The following is a 19,269-nucleotide window of genomic DNA, read 5'->3' on the forward strand; positions in this document are numbered from 1 at the left end:
TTTCTTTAACTTTCAATTAAAAGTATATGGAAAGAAAATTTTCCAGAAAAAATTTTCTTTGTGTGGAATGCTATCATGATGGGATAACACCATGTCAGGGAAACTGTACTGTCTGTACCAGCTAGGATGGTATTTTTGGACAATTTGCATTCAGTTAGGGATTTAGACTATCTTTTAAAACACCCTTAGTTTCAGTCTTAATCTTTTCTTGGGAACTAGTTCTATTTTCTACATGCTGTGTTTGGTCCAGAACTCTTCCTTGTTTAATGAAAAAAATTCTCAAGTACAACAAGTTTGTTGTAATTCACTTACGAATATATTTGGGAAAAGTATTTCAGGAATCATAAGTTCCTCGAAAGTCATAAACAACCTCCCTATTAAAAATTTTAATTTCTTTATCTTCTCCATTTTGTTTTTTTGCTTACCTTTTCGAGCACTCAGTGACAGTTCAAAGAGAGTATTATGATCATTGAGAATGATTTGTTTAGAGTCAGAGACAATAATTTAGTATTATTTTCTTGTAAAGTATCCAGAGCTCAGACATAGTAAAAGATGAACATAAAAAATATGAATACCTCTTTTCTATTACATTACTGGAAATCACAACTGGCAGTAACTTCAGAAATATCTTCAGTATTTTCTTCAGTTTTATGAAATACTGTAATTAGTTTTTGCTCATATGCATACATAGCTTTACAAAGCATATATAGAATTTAGTGAGCTGAAGTCTGCTCAAGCCAGTGAAAATATACTTCACTGAGTGGAGATTTAAAAAGCTCTTAGCAACATAGACTGCCAAATTTTTAATGCATTAGTATGAGAAATGAAAACATTTTAAAATCTCTGAAAATTAAAGAGTGCAACTGAACTTTGAGATGATGAAAATACTGTTTAACTAAAACTGCACAGCTTCAGATAGATGGAATGCAACTATGTCTGCTTACAACTGAAATATAATATTAAAAAAAAATACAAAACCACTCACCCTCCTAATTTATCTAATTGAGATTTATCTAAATTATAATCTCACTGACATAAGCAAATTGCAAAATACTATTGTAAGAGGAAAATGTTTGTGATAGGTGTTGCCTATTTTGAGTGTGCTTGTGTGCATACTTAAATGGAAAAAGAGGGGAGTATAGCTCCTTTGTAAGGAATACACCCACTGCACTGTTTTCAGTCAGTACCAACATTACACCCTCTCTGAAGAGAAATCTTCAGAAAAGATGTATCCCTGACATTAGATAGGGAACAATTCCGTCTGAGTGTGTGACCCACCAACTCCTTTAGAGAAATGGGCCAGTAGAGGCTGGGCTAAGAAAGTAAATTAGGAGATGTTGCCACCAAGTTTCTCATTAATAAATCCCTTTCTCAATGTGTTTAAAGTGTAGCCTCAATGTTTTTGTATAGGACTGGCTTTGACCGTGACAGTTCAGTGAGATAATGCGTCTACAAATAGAAAGTAACAAATCGTTTTAGCTCATGATGTTGCAGCTACGAGATCCCCCTCTGTTCCCAGCCAGAGCAGACAATGGACAAAGATTTCGGTAAAAGAACTGTACCAGTTCTTCTTTTCATTTCACTTTTTTTTTTTTTTTTTAATTTCTCTTGACTTACATAGATGTGGCATTCTTATCACCGAACCTCTCAAGAGTACAATGAAAATGAACTCCATGCTGAATCTGGATGACTTTCAAAACAGCCACAAAAAATATCTACCCACATCTTTTTTTGGTTGCAAAGTTACATGCTAACTCTAAGGTATAGTTGTAGTCTTTTAAAATTATGTTTAAAGTAAAGTATTTGTCATTTTCTACAGTAGACAGACCAGCTTAAAAATCCACAGTTATGATATAATCATGAAAGTTTTGTTCTCAGAGTAATCACAGCCTTTCCACAGGTTATTTATTAATCCTTAACATCTGATGTCACTTGGGGGTTTTTGCATCTGACTCACCAGGCTGCATATGACACAAAGTCCCTAAAACCAGCATTGTTTACCATTTGCTGTGGGTATGAATATAGCCACTGAGATTTTAATACCCAAGTCAGTTTTGCAATCAAAGCATATTCTATATTTAAGTAAGAATGTTAATTTCATTCTTTTAATAGGATCATAGGATAATTACCCTAAAGAAGCATGGCCATCAGGTCAAGGGAGGTAATTCTCTGCTATTGTGAGACCCCACTTGGAGTATCACATCCAGGTCTGGAGTGCTCAGCACAGGAAAGACATGGACCTGTTGGAGCAGGTCCAGAAGAGGGCCACAAAAATGATCAGAGGAATGGAACACCTCTCCTATGAGGAAAGGCTGAGAGAATTGGGGTTGTTCAGCTCGGAGAAGTGAAGGCTCTGGTGAGGCCTTATTGCAGCCTTTCAGTAGTTAAAGGAGGCCTACAGGAAAGATGAGGACAAACTTTTTAGCAGGGCCTGCAGCAAGGGGTAATGGTTTCAAACTAAAAGAGGATAGGTTTATACTGGATATAAGAAAGAAATTTTTTACAATGAGGGTGGTGAAATACTGGAACAGGTTGTCCAGATAGGTGATAGATGGTCCATCCCTGGCAACATTCAAGGTCAGGTTGGATGAGACTGAGCAACCTGGTCTAGTTGAAGATGAGCCTGCTCATTGCAGGGGGGATTGATGGCCTTGAAAGGTCCCTTCCAACCCAAAATATTCTATGATTCTATGATAATTCAAGTTGGAAGGACGCTCAGGAGATCTCCTGTCCAATCTGTTTCTCAAAGCAGGGTCAGCTCTGAACTGCATGCCCTGGTCATCTCAAAGGGCTTTGTACAATCAGAATATCCATAGGTTGAGCCTGTGCAGGCTCTGTGGGCAACTGATCCACTGCTTGATCTTCCTCATGGTGAAGCATCTCCCTATATCCAGTCTGAACTGGCCCTTGTTTCAGCTCATGCCTATCATATCCCACTATGCCCCACTGTGAAGAGCTTTGCTGCATCTTCTTGATGACCTCCCTACAGGCATCAGGACCTGCTTCTAGGTACCCCTGAAGTTGCTTCTTTTCCAGGTTGAACAAGCCCCAGTCCCACAACATCTCCTCACAGGGCAAGTAATCTAGTCCTGATCATGCTGGTGTCCTCCACCAAACTCACTTCAGTTTGTCGATGTCCTTCTTACATGGGAAGGGTTCAAAACTGAACACAGTATTATAGATTTAGTCTAATAGAGTATCACTATTTATGTATATATAAAGCAAAGAATCTGTACTATATCTTGCACCAGACACCAAGCACTTTTAAAGTGTTGCTTTCACGTTAAAAGAAAAAAACAGAAGCATTATGGAGCTATGATTATCATCTTCAAGTGACACTACAAAAAGGGTCCCTTTATGATTACAGAGCTGGTAGGATCACAGGATCATTTAGTGATCTTGTGATAAACCCTATTCTTGAAAGAGCTTATGTGTCCAAAACCCAGCAGGAGAGGTGAAAACATTTCCTGGGTATGTGAGAGGGGAGACACATGCAGCCTTGTACATACACAGGAAAAGTGACATCTCAGCAGACAAATCATACCTTAATTTGTTTGGGATTCACAAATTACACATCTATTACATGAATTACATAGTTTACTCCCTACAGTCTGATCTGGTTGATTCAGCAAGACCTAATGCCTACCGACAACAGTGACACCAGAGCTCAGCACTTTCACTTAAAGCCTGATCCACAGGGACATCATTGCTCTTCAGAGGAAATCTGGGGCTGCATATATATGTGTTCTGCATGCTTGGAGGCAAAAGATCCATATCTGCCCTCAACCAGACTAGGTGGGCTGGGTTTTGATACTGATGCCCTGGCACTGTTCAGAAAGTACTTCAAGAATTGACAGTGTCAGAAAAAAAGGCAACACTGTAGCCCAGGCATGATCATGTATTTTTCATCCACCGACTTTTAAGTGCAGAATGACCCTTTCCTCCCCTGCAGTCTCCTAGGCATAAAATCTGGCTCTCACTTGATGACTACCTCTCTGGCTTCATGGCTTCTGAATTTGTAATTGCAAAATATCATATCATACAGAATAAGGAAAGTTTAGGAGTCTCACCTTGTTGAGTGCTTGAATTGCAGCCTACTGTATAATATACCAGCTTACCTCTACCTCACCTTCTCACTGTGATTTCAATGAGGCAAGTGAGACAGTGCTCTTGGGGAAGAGGAATGGCTTAGGCTTGTAAATGCAGAAAAGTATTGCACGGGGCAAGCATCAAAATCATGCATGCACTTATCATTCAGACGTGAGTATTTGGGCATTTCATAGTGGATCTTACTAGAGCATTTCAGAATTCAGAATATACTTAAGGTCCAAATACACTATGAGGACTGTGAAATAGCCAGATCACAGAACAAGTATCTGGTTGGAATAGCAATTAAAAAAATATACCTGAGTTTGAAACACTGTATGAGAGAAAGTCATTCAGGCACATTTCTGGTAGCCAGATGGGTTATTTTTCTGTGTGTTTTTTCTTATATAGCTTTAATTATGCGAAGCCCTCAAGGATTAAAATCGTCATAAATATTTGCATAGATAAATAATTAAAACTAAAATAAATGTGAGTCAAACCATCCTTCGGGAAAGCTCAAGCTCCAGAGGTGTCACAATTAGTCTATTTTCTCATCACAAACATGACTAGACATTTCTAACAAAATCCATCACCCAGTTGCATGATGGATGAATGCTGTGAGGGCTGTACTGCCCTAATGAACAGCAGCATAAATTTGCTTGAAACATGTAAATTCTGATCTTAATCATCATCTTTTCTATATGTAGCCAGTTTTATAATTACTAATGACAATCACTACCATGCTATAATATTGATATGTATTCGTATTTCATTGTGTCCTAAGCAAACAGAAATGCTTTCCAGTCAGTATTGCCTTAGTATCTCCAGAAGGAATTAAAAACAACTGTTGCCCCTATTTATAAAGCTTAGGATGAGTATATCATTAGGCATAAAACCCAAACAATGAACCCCCCCCTCCCATATTAAAAAAAAAGTGCATAATCAGATTTCAGTTGTCTAACAAGTTTGAAACAAATTCAAGCTTAACCTCCCCCCTCATTTTAGATTACCTTGGATACTCTGTTTGCAACCTCTCTGCCTACTGTCAGCCCCTGTACAAAGGTTCGTGCAGCAATGAACGCTCTAGTCACTTGAACCTTCAGCTTCCTGGGTACATCTCCAAATGGCTTCAGCTGGTCTGTGTACTTGCTTACACACTCCAAGTAGTCCTCAGTGAAATGGTACTGGGGGTTTATGAGCTGAAACATCCGCTCCAGCAGCCGAGCCCAGAAATCGTTCAGCATTTCCTCCAAGTTTACATTGCCTCCTGTGTAATACCGTTTCAGCTCTGTGAAGAGGTCCTGGAACACCTCTGAGTTCTGCATGTACAGCATGCCATACGTCCGGACAAACATGTCGTTTAAGGATCTTTCTGCATTTTCCAGAAGTTCTCGGAAGAATTCTGCAGGGAAAAAGCAGGTGTTAACAGATATTTTAGTAAGGTACAAAGGGTTTTCTCCTTACTAATGTTACCATTAGTAGAGTTTGTCTTAATATGTTGTTACCACAGCATTTTACTGGTGAAATTAATCTATTTGGACAGGAAGTAGCTTTATTTAGAGGTAAAGAAAAGTATAACCTGAATTCCCCAACAAGGTAGAATGATGTAGAATGTATGAACATGAAAAGCCCATTTAAAAGAACTTAAGTAAGGGTAGTTCTACTTCTTCATGTACTATTTGAACATGGTGATCCCTGTCCCTTTCAATATCCTCCATAGCCAGTTTACTAAATCATCTAAGCTAAAAGTAATATCACTATTTTTTCTGAATATTTTACAATATAGAACACCATGGAAATAAATCTGAAAACTTATTTGCAAATATTCTTGAAGATAAATTGAAAGAGACCTGAGTGGAAATGAGTAGAATCCCTCTTAAAAATATGACATATCTAGGTAATACTAAGAAAATGTTAGTATTTTCAGTGATTTGCTACTCTACTGAAGAACAGTACTAGAACTCTCCACCAGTCATGTCATAGCCAGATCACTAATTCCAGTCTGTGCTAGTTGTTGGTTTTAGAACAGCAGACTTTACCTTTTATTAAAAGGATTTCAGACTTTATGGCTTCTGTGCCTTTTATCTACTCAGGGCTATTTACAAATTTTGGCTTGTGGAATTTCTGCTTACTGGAAACAAAGCCCATGGGATACAGTGGAAATATGTAATCATCTGTTACGATCCTTTAACTGCCATATCATGCTTGGGTTTTATCAAGAAATTCACTGAGCATGTACAATATTTCTTTAAACACATCTGACAAAACCAGGCATAGCTTCTCCTGGTTTTTAGAAGATCCTATCTTCCTACAGATTCCGCTTGTCAACCTTCTTAAACCTCTTTTGGAAAAGAGTTCAATGACTGCTGTGTCCTGTAAATGGTGCACTGCAGACAGCAAGACAGAGCTGGCAAAACCTTTGGCAAAACACATATATTTGCTCCAATTAAATGATTCTCACTGATTCAGGAGTCATCATGCAGCCAGTTCTGGGATACCAGATTCTAAATATGTGGTCATTGTCCATAGACGCATCTGTGTGTGCTAACTGCAAGGACGTGATGACTTCTTACAGTCTTTGCTAATGTGATAACATGAATACTCTTAACATAGACCCTTGCTGTGGCTACAGTGACTTATAAAAAATGCAGAACCACTGCAGTGCTAAAGTCGGGATGGCAAGTAAGACTATGTATGAAAAAATCTATACCAAATTTGAGGACTTCCAACTGTTATTAGCTGAAAGCAGAAGCTACCAAGCTCTGTGGACCAGTTTACAAGGACTCAATAAGAAAAGAATTTCTTCTTTTTGGCAGAAATTGTGCAGAGCTGCAGTCTTTGATCTCCAAGATAACTGCAAAGGGGTTATCATTAAAATGTATACACAGATCATTGGGAACGTACTTGCTACATCAAAGCATTTATTAAAGGGAAAATATATTCTAATAAATGTATCGATGTCTAAACTGTCATTAAAACCACAGCTCTTCATATGGAATAAATCCCATCTGGAAAAGAATATGCTTTTGCCAAATAGCTTATGCAGGGAAAAGCAAAAAAACTCAACAAACCCCACCACAAAAAACACAACCAAAAAGAAACCTTTGTTATTATTTGTCGCCAAATAGAATAACTTGAGGTCCACAACATACTGTCTTCTCTGTTGTTTTTCCAAATCATCCAGTAGTTCTGACAAAGCTGTTTAAGAGAAAAGCAAAACAAAGATGTTTTTCACTGCTAACCCTGACCTGGCGCTATCCTTGATGTCTGAATCATCCTGATTACTATTTTATACATTCAGCATTTCTTCTTCTAAGAAATAATGCACACTGGCTGTACTGCTGAATACATCTAGCTCTCTAGTCACTCAATCTGGAAGGCAAAAATATGGCAGAGAACTTGAGGCTCAAATTAAAATTTGTTTTAAGGTTGAAGCCAGACTGTCAGACCAGTGCAACTGAATGACATCTGGGAAAGAAATCATGAAAGCAGTGAATCCAGGCTCCTCGCCTTCTCTCCCATAATGTTCTGTATGCTGGGGGGCTGCTGTAAGCAATTCACATGCTGGCTCCTCCCAATCCATAGCTATACTGGAAATACCACTATTTATCTTAAAAGATCATGCTATTGTATAAGTCAGTCACAGAAAAGCATAACTTAGTTTGCAGACAGATCCTTTTGTCTGAGACTGTTAGCCTACTATTTCTTTGTGGGGGGGTATTATTCAGCAATCTCACAGCCAGTTTGTTGGAAGCCAACCAAGCTTTTCAGGGAAAGGTAGACATTTATTCTGCGCTTGTACAGCATCTAGCACAATGAGGTCCATGCTGGTTGCAACCCTTACTTATACTGCGGTACAAACATTATCAGCAACTCCACAAGCTTAAATTTCATGTTAGTCCAAATGTGACACCACACAAATGCATTCTGTAGGAAAGCTAACATCCTCTAAATAGCAGTGAATTTATTTAATTTTTATTCTTCTCATAGGTCTCTAGTCTTTGAGAGCTATTGCTTAGAGTAAGTTACTATGCCATTAAAAAGTTAGACCGATAGTCTTCTGTATGCTTTGATACAAAAGACAGTTAGTTCAAGAGAGTTATCTGCATCAGTAATCCTATGCAAGAACAGGATAATAAAGCAGGAACCACTACAAAATTGGATACTTTTTTAGTTCCAGAGAGGAAGAGATCTCCTCTGTTGTACTAATTAGAAAAATTATCAGTCAACTCCCCTCCAGCAAAATGAACGCTGCTGTGAAGGATCACTTACTTTTTTAGTCTGCAGATCTTCCATACATCCAGAAGGTAGTGTGCTTTGCAATACTTACATACGGAAACTGTGTCCTGGCATAACTGGGCACTTGTCCAGTTACATCAGGAGAAACTGTATTTGCTTCTGCAAAGGTTGAATTTTTTCATGGTTTTCACAGTAATTTAAAGATTTTATGTTCATTGCAAAGATGATATTTCATCAACTTGCAGGTAGCTTTTGAAAAATAATGCAATATTTCAGCTCAAAGTAAAAGAACAAAGATGAGACAGACATTAGTCATGTTGCTTAATGTGCTTCTGGAAGGCATTCAAGTAGTAGGGTGGGAAAGGAGAATCTATATAAGACAGAGCTGTGCAGTGTTTTAAAATATATATCTTGTGAATTTTTTTGCTGCCAAAATAGGCTGTCATGAGCAGTGTTAATGCTGGAAATAATTTTTCCTAATTTTAAGTGGTGATTCATTTTTATGACAGAATATATCCTGGGTATGTCTTATGTTGCAAGCATGTTTTTATACAACTTTCATTTATTAGCCAGAGGGGTTCAGGAAGCCCATTCAGTTCTGCTTATGAGGTAGTTGGAAAGAATGAGGCCTAAAGTACACTGAGCTACTGAAAAGAGGGAAAGAAGATTGCTGTTTAAAACCATTACATGTTCTATATAAGCTTAAATGGTGGGTTTCAAGTCAATGGATAACACTTAAGCTAGTTTCCATTTTCAAACATTATTTGTAAATTTGGGGTACAAGATAGTAACAGTCTCTGCAAATGAATTCTGAATTGTTTTGTCTATGGTAAGACAACTGAGTTACAAAGTGAAAGGACACAATGCATTGCTAGTCTCTTACTGAATGGTAGGTACTGCTCTCAGATAAAAAATAGGGTCTTGTTAGTTCTTACACTACATTGTCAGCTGAAAGCTGACTTTTTTACTCTATTTTAACAGAGGCAATCTAGTATCATAATGCAATTCAGCCTGGGAGCTAGCCTAATTCCAAAGTGCTGACTAATTGTCACCATAAATCAGTGGATCAGGATTGGGGATAACGTTGCATCTTGACATGATGTAATAACCGCCTTCAACAAAATATAATCCCAACCATCTAGAGGCAATTATTAGATAAACAAAGCTGTATTATGTTGGAACTGATGTTCTATGATCATTCCCAACCTGATCAATTCCCCTGTAATTTCTTTTTCATCTGTAATTTAAGCAAAACCAAGATCTGACTGTAGGACAAGATGCAAAACCAGAAACAGTTTGTTGTCCAGTTCCAAAATACAAACAGATATGCATAAGATTTAAGACCAAAAAGACTAAAAGGAAATTTCCCTTAATTACCATATATTCTGCTCATCTTTCCTTTTTAGCAGAACTTGAGATCTGAATGCTGTACTACGGTGAATCTGATACACTGGATGTGCAGTCTCACTGCTACCCAAGGAAAAAACAGCACAGCTACACAAAGCTCTTCAGGGGTTCTGGACAGGTATGTATGTCTGATTTTACATCAGCCTTTATGGAAAACTTTGGTCAGGGTGGCATAACTGATTTCATCCATCATTGACTAACACCACCCAAAACATACAGTCAGTTCCCCATTATAGCCTTGTTGTCCTGCTTGTGGGCATTGATCTTCAAAGAGCTCTGAGGATTTAGACATACAAATTCTAGTGATCTGCCATTTACTGTGAAGATCTGCTACACCCACGTGGACTTTAGGTACCTAACTTCATTTCACATCTTTGAATGTCACAGTCCTGATATGGCTGATGGTAAGAAGGATTTTAGAATTCATGTAAGCTGACTACCTTTTTGAACAGGAAGGTTCTTTGGGGATTCTTTATGACTTTATGTACAGATACTTACATTCATGACAGTCCTCAATGGCAGTCTTTTTTTTTTTTTTTTTTCCACTGCTCTATTTTCTGTCTTTCTTTCCTTGTTCATGAAGACATTAATGAAAAAATAAAATGTTTTGGTGAACTCTTCGTCTTTTTGCAGGATTGTTGCAAAGGCTTTTTTTTTTTCTTTTACTTTTAAAAAAGATATTCCACAGTGGTATAAATTAGTGAAAATTGTGATTTATCTCAAGGAAATTCAAGTGAAATTAACTTATGTGGTTTCCATGCTTTTTCATTTTCTAACTGGTTTTCTTCTAACAATAACTAATCTTACAAAACAAAAAAACTTCAATTTAACTTCCTGATTGAGAAGAAATTGCTGTAAGGAGAATACTTACAGCAGATGATTTTTTTTCCTCTTTTTGACATTACATTTGTATTTATATTCAAGAGTGAACAAATCATACACATAAGGCTACCAGTGCATTGGTATTACTTTTTAGTGTGTCTGAATAACTAATTTTAAAATTCCCTTATAGCTTTGACCTTTAGAAACACTCAGCTGTCACAACTGGGAAACAAATTTCAGTTCCTATTAGGAACAACAAAAGCGGCAGTGTGATAAGGCCTGTTGAAAATTGCTCTCCTTTTTAAACTCATTTTGAATATATACAAATTTCATTTAAAGCTAAGAAACACAAGTCAGATAATTAAATGTGTCTTATAATTACAAATTTCAGAATAGGTGATTTACATCCTCTACTTAACATCTTGGGTAAAATCACCTATGGGTGAAGTGATTTAGCTGTTAATGGATATCGATACCTTTCTAGAATGTCCTATAGCTGGAAATGACATGATGAGATCTTTTGGATGCTACTAAATTTTTTAGAAGCCAGTGCAGTCTCAAAGACTGTAAGTAAATATGAGGGTCTCTCCCCCTCTTTAATCCCTCCTTTTTTCAGACTACTGCAAGACTTGATAATAGAAGATAATTCACTACTATCTTCTTCCATGCCTCCTGTCCAGAGTCCATGACTTCTCTCCCCTTATTGGTCAGGCTGTTGCAAAGAAGGAAGGAGACCCTAGGGAAGGGGAGACCACTGAGGCTTCATCCTTACCACTCCCCACTGTGGAACATGGAGACAATGCAAACAGTACTGTCATGTGCTAAAATGATGGACGTGAGTTTGGGGAACAAACACATCTATCATGGGCTGGGTTGACAGGTTAGATTAGGTGCAGGCAAATGGAAAAAAAGCTAGGCTGCTATTTATACACCAAATGCCATTATCACAATGGGAACCTAATCTGACAAAGAATTTAAGGCATTATTTAGCACTGATATACGAAGGAGTTATTGTACAAATGAACATTAATATAAAGTATCTGTCATCTACTCAAAGCTGATTACATGCATTGATAAAGGTCTATAAGACTTTATTCTGCAACACTGAAATCAATGAGAATATTACCAACAACTTCAGTGGATGCAGGTGCAACCTTTAAATGCTAAACTTACTATTTCTTCACTGCAAAAGGTCATTTACTAATACTTGAGTATATCTAAAACTGAGACTTGATCCTGCCATTGATTCTATACAGACAATCGTGCAACTAGGTGAAACGTCACTTTCACATGAGAACTATTAAATTAGATATTAAAACATTTTGAAACCTTTACTGCTCTCTATAATCTCAATTCATATTCTGTTGCACCTGGTACTTTATATTGATGATGTGTCCTGAATTATAAATATGAACCTGAAATTCCCAAGATCCCCTCAAAGAATTCATTGAACTTATAGCAATAACAAAGTAAGAAAATGCTAGGAATAAAAACAAAGCAATGCTTTACACATAATTTATATATACACTAATAACTGTCCCTGAAGGTTCTACTTTCATTATCAAGTGGAAAATGCCCAAGTGAAGTACTCATAAAATGTAAGCAAAATGTTACATGGCATCAGAAGGTGACATTCTAGAATATTTATGAATGAGCATTTAAACACTTACAGCAGTAGTACTGTCATGAATATCCATGACCAAAGAGAGACATGTAGCATTTCATGGTTATCTGTGATTTTCAGAATGATGAATTTTACATCATATGTTCATAAAAATGCATAATGCCTCATGAAACATTCATGAGTCACCACAGTTTCTTCTGAAAAACATTTAAAGCTTTCATGAAAATTATATTAACAATATATAAACTATGGGATTCAGTGCAACAATTGTTTAAAAATATAGAGACTGTTCTGTTTTTCCCTATACACCACTAGAGGCTATTAAATATCCAGTTCAATAGTTAAGGAGATTTATCATCTAACATTTTGTATGAAAATTCTTTACCATGCCTATAATCTACAACAATCTTTTAAGCATATTAAAAGTTTGTTGTCTTTTAATAGAGGGAAGAGTAAGGTGGACCAGAAGACATAGGGGAAGATTAACAACAAACTGCCTTGTTACCAACCAGATAAAACTGATTTAAGCCAGAATAATTTATATATTCTGTCCAAAGAAGGAAAAGTAGGCAATTTTTGGACAAGCAGGTCTGAAACCGGAGGCAGTATTTGCTATCACTAGATTCAGTCCTGTGGTGTTCAGGGGTCAGGTATTTTGCTGGGTAGGATGTGGCACTGAAGCCACTGCATGTCTTCATGCCTATTCTCAGAGTAGAAGCTTAAACTAAGGGCAGGAGTCATTGGTCTGGAAGGAGGCTCTGGCTGGCCAGAGGAAAAACCGAAATCTTCGCTGACTTTTATTTACAATATGGTGATTAACCACAACCTGACAGCAGCGATACTTTGGAACTGGGCTTCAGCGGCAGAAATCTCAACCTAGATTTAGTTACGTACGGGACTGAGAAGGGTTTCTTCACCTGTTTTAGAATAGCATCTTTTTTTGTTACTTCCTCACATTTTAAACAAAATAGACCATTGTGAAGAGCTGTCATTGAGGAGTTTGAAAACTGTTTTTTGGGCCCTATTCAGCTGCAAGAAGGGGGTGTTTTCTGAAGCATCTACTGGATCACATCCATTCGGCTAAGTACCTAGTAGGAAGTGCAGTTCCTGAATCTCAGTGTGGAAAGATGGGTATCAAACAGATCAGACTGGGTGCATCATGATATGTTTAAAATTAGAACTGCAGCTGCTTTCACATCACACTTGCAAGTGCAGGGAGCTAAGACATATTTGCACAGTTATATTTAATGTAACTGCTGTAAATCCATTGCAGTTTTCTTTTCCATCTCATTTCACCTTTCTCTCTCTTTGAAACAAGCTCATTTTAGCATTTATAAAGAAACCAGTATATTACATCAAAAAACCCCACCAAGATGTGAGACCTCAGAGAGATACTACTGCAAAGGCTTCTATTTGAGCTAACTGGCAGAAGCCTGCTGTAAGAGCAGTTTGAAGTTTGACTTCCTATGGAAATTATTGTATTCATAAAATCAATATTGTATATAAGTCTGCAGTTTAAGAGGTAATGAAGTCATGTTGATGGTTTTTCCAGACACCCCTGAATGCAGCTAATAACTTCTGTTATGGTTTAACTCCACTAACAAAAAAAGATAAAACTATCCGCAAGATAATTTACTTGGTTTTGAACTTATCCAATTTCCCTACATCCACACTCAAAGGAACCCCATGCACCATTAAGGCCAAACAGTATTAAATCCAGGCTGGTTTCTCAGTTGTTTCTTGACTATTTGGACACTGCGTGCAATACTATTTGTTACTGTAATAATACAGAGGTATAATTGAATTTCTTGCTTGTAAATTGAGCTACACTGTCAAATTTCACTGAAGCAGGAAACTTTATGTTTCTTTTGTGATATCAAACTAAGTTAACTTAAATGTCACGAAGTCAACTTAAATGTTTGCAGTTTGTTAGAGGGATGATTTTTTTTTTTTCTAAGGCTATGGTAGAAAATTTAAGGAGCAACAATGGTCCTAGAGATGAGATTTTGGCAATCAGTGACTTAAAACAAGGCAGTGCATAAAATAATAGATTAGGGATAAAGGTTAAGGATAATACAGTTGGCTTCAAAGAAGCTACAAATGTAGGAAAAGATCTATTGCTTTTGAAGAAAACAGTCTTTCAGATCCTGGATCTGCATTCATGTGCTGGTAGAAAGACCTTGGGTCCCCTAAGGGACTTTGTGAAATCAATAAACTTTCCTATCGGGAAGTTTCAAAGATCAGGGATTAAAAACCAATGTTTGTATTCGAATAGCCTTAAAGTCAACACAAATCTTCATCTACAGACATCAGTTCACTGGATCAAGATGCTGCATGACTGATTTTTATCTGACCTACCTACCTCCCTACTACTGGGAAAGTTTTCCAGTCAGAAGGAAACTTATAAGATATATTACAAGGAACTAAAAAACTGTCTTTGTAAGATTGGTGTATATTTAGGGTTACATTAGATTTCAAACAGTATAATCTACTTTTTCTCTGACTGAACTACACAGGAGTGGCCTTAAAACTCCCAGGACAAGTTTATTTGAGGAACTGTTCCCATTTATTAGCTGCTGTATTGCATATGATGTTTCCATCTAAACGGATATGTCAAGTAATGATACCAAAGTTTTGTGCTTCTATGCTGGCCTGCTGAGTAGTTGCTGAATCTATTGAACATATTGACAAGTATATTTAAATAAAACCACAACCTGTGACTCTCTAAGCAAACAAACAATAGCTTTGACTCCTTCCTATGGTCCTGCAATGAAATGAAGTGGTATGGCTCAGTAGGAGCTAGAAGATCTAGAACCTATTTCTGTATTTTTGTATGGTTTTTTTGTTTGTCTGTTTGCTGGGGTTTTTTTCACAGAAGTCACTAGACTTCCAGGCCTTCTGTCATTTACTGCTTCTTCCACCTTCTCTGTGATCTTGAGACGTGGTTGCCTGCCCTCCCTACTATACAATCTTCATCCCTCTCAGACAGATGTAATTCCTCACATTACACGTTTTGCATCTGACAACTTGATAAGGGAATGTAGGCATAAGACATGTTTTCCTCATTGGTATTGTGAGAGACTGAAATGTCAAATGACTGTCTCAACGCTTGCTTGTGTGTGTGCTTTGAGTCATGGGTGGTGTCAGTAAAGCCTCGACCATTCATCAGGGACCAGCTGTGGCCTTTGTAATTAATCTAAGGAATATCACCCAAGGAAGCGGAGGTGTATCAAAGGATGTACCCTCCCACTGCCTTGCAGTTGTATTGGCAAAATCTCAGAGGTGGCCTGAGTGAAACCAGGTGTTTCTCATCAAGCACAAGGACTGCTGATCACAGGCTATTGTATAAGCCCAATAATTTGTCGCACTATTTTATTTCTAATGACTTAGCACCTTTGCCATTGAACTGACAAGAGGTGAGTGTTTCTGCCCCAGAAGCCAGATGACTGTTCAAGAAGCATGAAATCAGCAAAAACCTGTAGGAACAGAGGAAAAAATAAAGGTGGGCAGATATGCTAATCAGTTGATAAAAACACCTTAAAAGATGACTGAGAATTTTGCAAAGAACTGAGGACCAATGGGATGCTGCTGGATCCATGGTGGTGACTATTCTTGCGAGTCTATTCTGGATGCTTGCTTGATTTCTGTCTTTTCCTTCCATTCTGTCCTATCGCTATCACTCCCACTTTTAATGATAAAAAACTGTTTTGGATGTCTGGCATTTGACCTTGTTTGTGTCTTAATCTTGCTCTTGGGATCACATTGAAACCTTCCCTGACACTGGATTGGGACAGCTATATCCAATGCTTCCTCCTGATCCTAGTGGAGATTATGAGTCACTTCTGGTGGCAAAATCTTTCCATTCAGTGCCTAGAATTAGTGCTAGACACTATCTCCTTGTGCAATACTCTGGTATTTCTCCAGCTTTTTTGGCCATAACATTAACACTGTGTCATGTTTGAGCTGAAACTCCTACTAACTGTCATATAAATCTTGCCAGATGAAAGTGGGAGACCTCTGAGATGGGGTTTGAGGAGCAAGCTGAAAAGCTGATCAGTCCTATTGAGCAGCAGGTGGTGAAGGGTCCAGGATGACCCATGCTGATTAGAGGCCTTATATTTGTTTTCCTGCACTATACTACTGCAGAAACTCTAAAATATGGGAGGATAAACAAGTGAAAATGAGGCTATACAGGAGAAGCAGGAAAGCAAAAGCTAGAGAGGACAAAAATAGTTGGAGAGAAGATAGAAAAACAGGGAAATGGCAATTGAATAAAACAGAGAAAATTATAAGAGAGCTAAACTTCAGTTTTCTAGAGATTTCTCAGATACAGTCTATCAATACCACTAAAACCATCTCCTGTGAATGCACAGACAAAACAAGGATTCCCCAATACTGTACGTCTTGTCAAGCACAGGAGGACCTGCAGTCCAGGCTATATGCTGCTTCACTCCAGATACACGACTGAGGAATCTCAGCATGAGCCCTTGCTCCAGCTCTTCCTTTACGTTCTTTAAGGCTTTAGATCAGAAGTCTGGCTTGGGCTCTAAAATGGGCACTCCCTTTCACACCCTGCAGGAGCTTGTCTCTTCATATCAACCCCACTGGGTCAGTGCTACTATTTTAATTTAATACCCATTGCTTGATAAGGTGATTTTAAGGTTTTCACTACTGCGTTATCTGAAAGAGTAAAGTTTTTAGCAGTCTGATGAGATAGGGAAGTAAAATGAATACATATCATAAGAGATTATTTAAAATTTTTAATCCAATATTTTTTTTTTTCAAATGTATATGTACTTAGTCATTTGGGAGAAGCATTCAGACATATGACACAATAAGGGGCAGATATCTCAGTACAGCTAGAAAAAAATAGGGATTTATTTGAAAACATACCTTTTGGTTTTTAATTGAGACAACATACTTCCTTGAATGAGAACCTAAATAACTGAGAAGACTTTTAATAGTGAGAACTTCTGAAAAAAGGAAACATTAGGTATGCTACATATTAGGTGACACTAATTACACTGCTCATTTTCCATAAGAAACTTCAATAAGTACATTATAATTTTATGTAGCCTAGATGGTCTTCTACTTTAAGTGCTTCCACATTTACAAACCATATAATTAGAAATGTGTTTCCAATAGGTCACTTTTATATTAGGGTTCAGAATTAAATTATATTGCTCATTCAACCCATTATCTACAAAATATTCTCCACTTTCACTGAAGAATTATTTTAGTCACATGTTCCTCTCTTGTAAAGAACACATGTTCATTCAGACTTGCCCATAATATGTGTATGTGTAAAACATTTCGATTTACATTTTTATGTTTAATGTCACAATAATTGCAATAGGTGCCATATAGCCTACCTAATATGTATTTAGACATTAAGCACTTCAATTAGTGTTACAGACCCATGTATACTTTATAGTGTTAGTCTCTGTATTAAAGGACTATTTTATTACTTAAGTAGCTGAAAATATAACTCTAGAGGGTACTGAAAAATCTTTTTTGTTGATTACACAGAAGCAGCAGCTTCTGTCTCTGGAACCAAGAGTTGTACAGAAATATTTCATAACACCATATATACCCTGGATTTTTTTTGTCACTACCTTTTTTTAGCTTTAAAATTGGCATTTTTAGTTATTCTGAGGAGCCATCAAGTATTGTACATTCTGTCACAGGCTCTGATTTAATCTGATTTAGCTGAAAGTCATGATTTCTTATACTCTGAGCATCAGTATAATCTACTACAAGTTGAAATATCTTTTGGCATTGTTTTACTTTGGTTTTGTTTTGTGGGTGTTTTTTTTTTTTTTCTTCTTAATTTTATGACTACACTGTGGATACTACCTGAGAACTGAAAGGTTCCTACTTTGCATACAACAATTTCTATCGCTTTAACATACAATTGCCTCTGGAAAATCTCAGACCTACCCTCTATTTCTTTTTCCATTGTGATGTTATGAAGTTTGACAGCAAATACAAAATTCACTCTCATGTTATTTTGCTGCTGGCTGATACATTGGCATCAGGTCTGAAGGGCCTCTTGTTATCCTTCAAAGCCAAATGTGAGGTCATAAATACATAGTCTGCTCTGGACAGATAGAAAAGCCAGAGGCATAAATCCAGACCCTCCAGGAGGAACGAAAGGATTAGAAAAATATATACATTTTAATCCTTTGGATTACGATATTCTTGAAGCAATGCATAGGTCTGGAGCTGACATTGACACAGAACAATGAAGAACTTAATCGTATTTCTGTTTTTAAAACAAGAAGTAAGGTCACCAATGTTATTAACTTAATCATATATATAATTCAGAGCATAATATAAAATTTAAAAAGTTCAGGCAAACAAGGACATGGAAAAATGATGCCTGTTCACTAAAGCTTTTTTCAAAATGTCAGGTAAGCTTTAAAAAGACATAAAATGTGAGAAATTATTTTTACCTGAGGTAGGAAAGGAACAACTTCTGAATTAATAAAACCAGAGCATTATTTTTTAACATTACAGAATCTGTATTCTTCACTTCTGTCTATGTATATCAGGTGGACATAACCTGGTCATGAGTCCTGGACTTTTTTTCTTTTATTATTTTCTCATTTATTCCTTCAGCCTTAGCTTTCTCCTGATAGATACACAAAGGAAGTGATTAGCATTTCAGCCTAGTAGGCAGCAGCCATTTGGGTCTGCTAATCTGTGACACAAAATAAAAGGATGGGAATAAGGTACTATCGCTTTGCCTGGATTATTGTTAAAAGGTTTAAATCTTCGTTGATATTCTGCTCCTTTGATTTCTGCTATCCTGACCTGGAATATATGTGGTCTATATTGCAAACCTGCTTCCCCGAGCGTCTGTTTACCTAATCTTTCTTTGAACTGCTGATGGTAATGAATCTCCTTCCTCCAGCCCCAACTGCTGCATTCAGTTATCATCAAGCACAGGCATCAACTAGAGCTCTAATCTTGCTCTGATGGATGGAATACTAACCTTTCACAAGATTAGAGACACAAGGTGCTCTAGAGATAATAAAATTCAAATAGGTTTATTTCAAAGGGCAACTCAATCTCGATTTTGTTCATGG

The 19,269-nt window shown here is 37.1% G+C and overlaps 1 protein-coding gene across 1 annotated transcript in view; it reads right to left on the minus strand.

Moving 5' to 3' along the window:
• GPC6 (glypican 6) overlaps positions 1 to 19,269 on the minus strand; it is a 795,485-nt gene that overhangs the window by 347,946 nt on the left and 428,270 nt on the right. The window contains exon 3 of the mRNA XM_074930934.1: positions 5,097 to 5,488. Within this exon, the coding sequence (XP_074787035.1) occupies positions 5,097 to 5,488 (392 nt within the window). The remainder of the gene's footprint in view (positions 1 to 5,096; positions 5,489 to 19,269) is intronic.

Source organism: Athene noctua, chromosome 1 (assembly GCF_965140245.1).
Source record: "Athene noctua chromosome 1, bAthNoc1.hap1.1, whole genome shotgun sequence".
Lineage (NCBI taxonomy): Eukaryota > Metazoa > Chordata > Aves > Strigiformes > Strigidae > Athene > Athene noctua.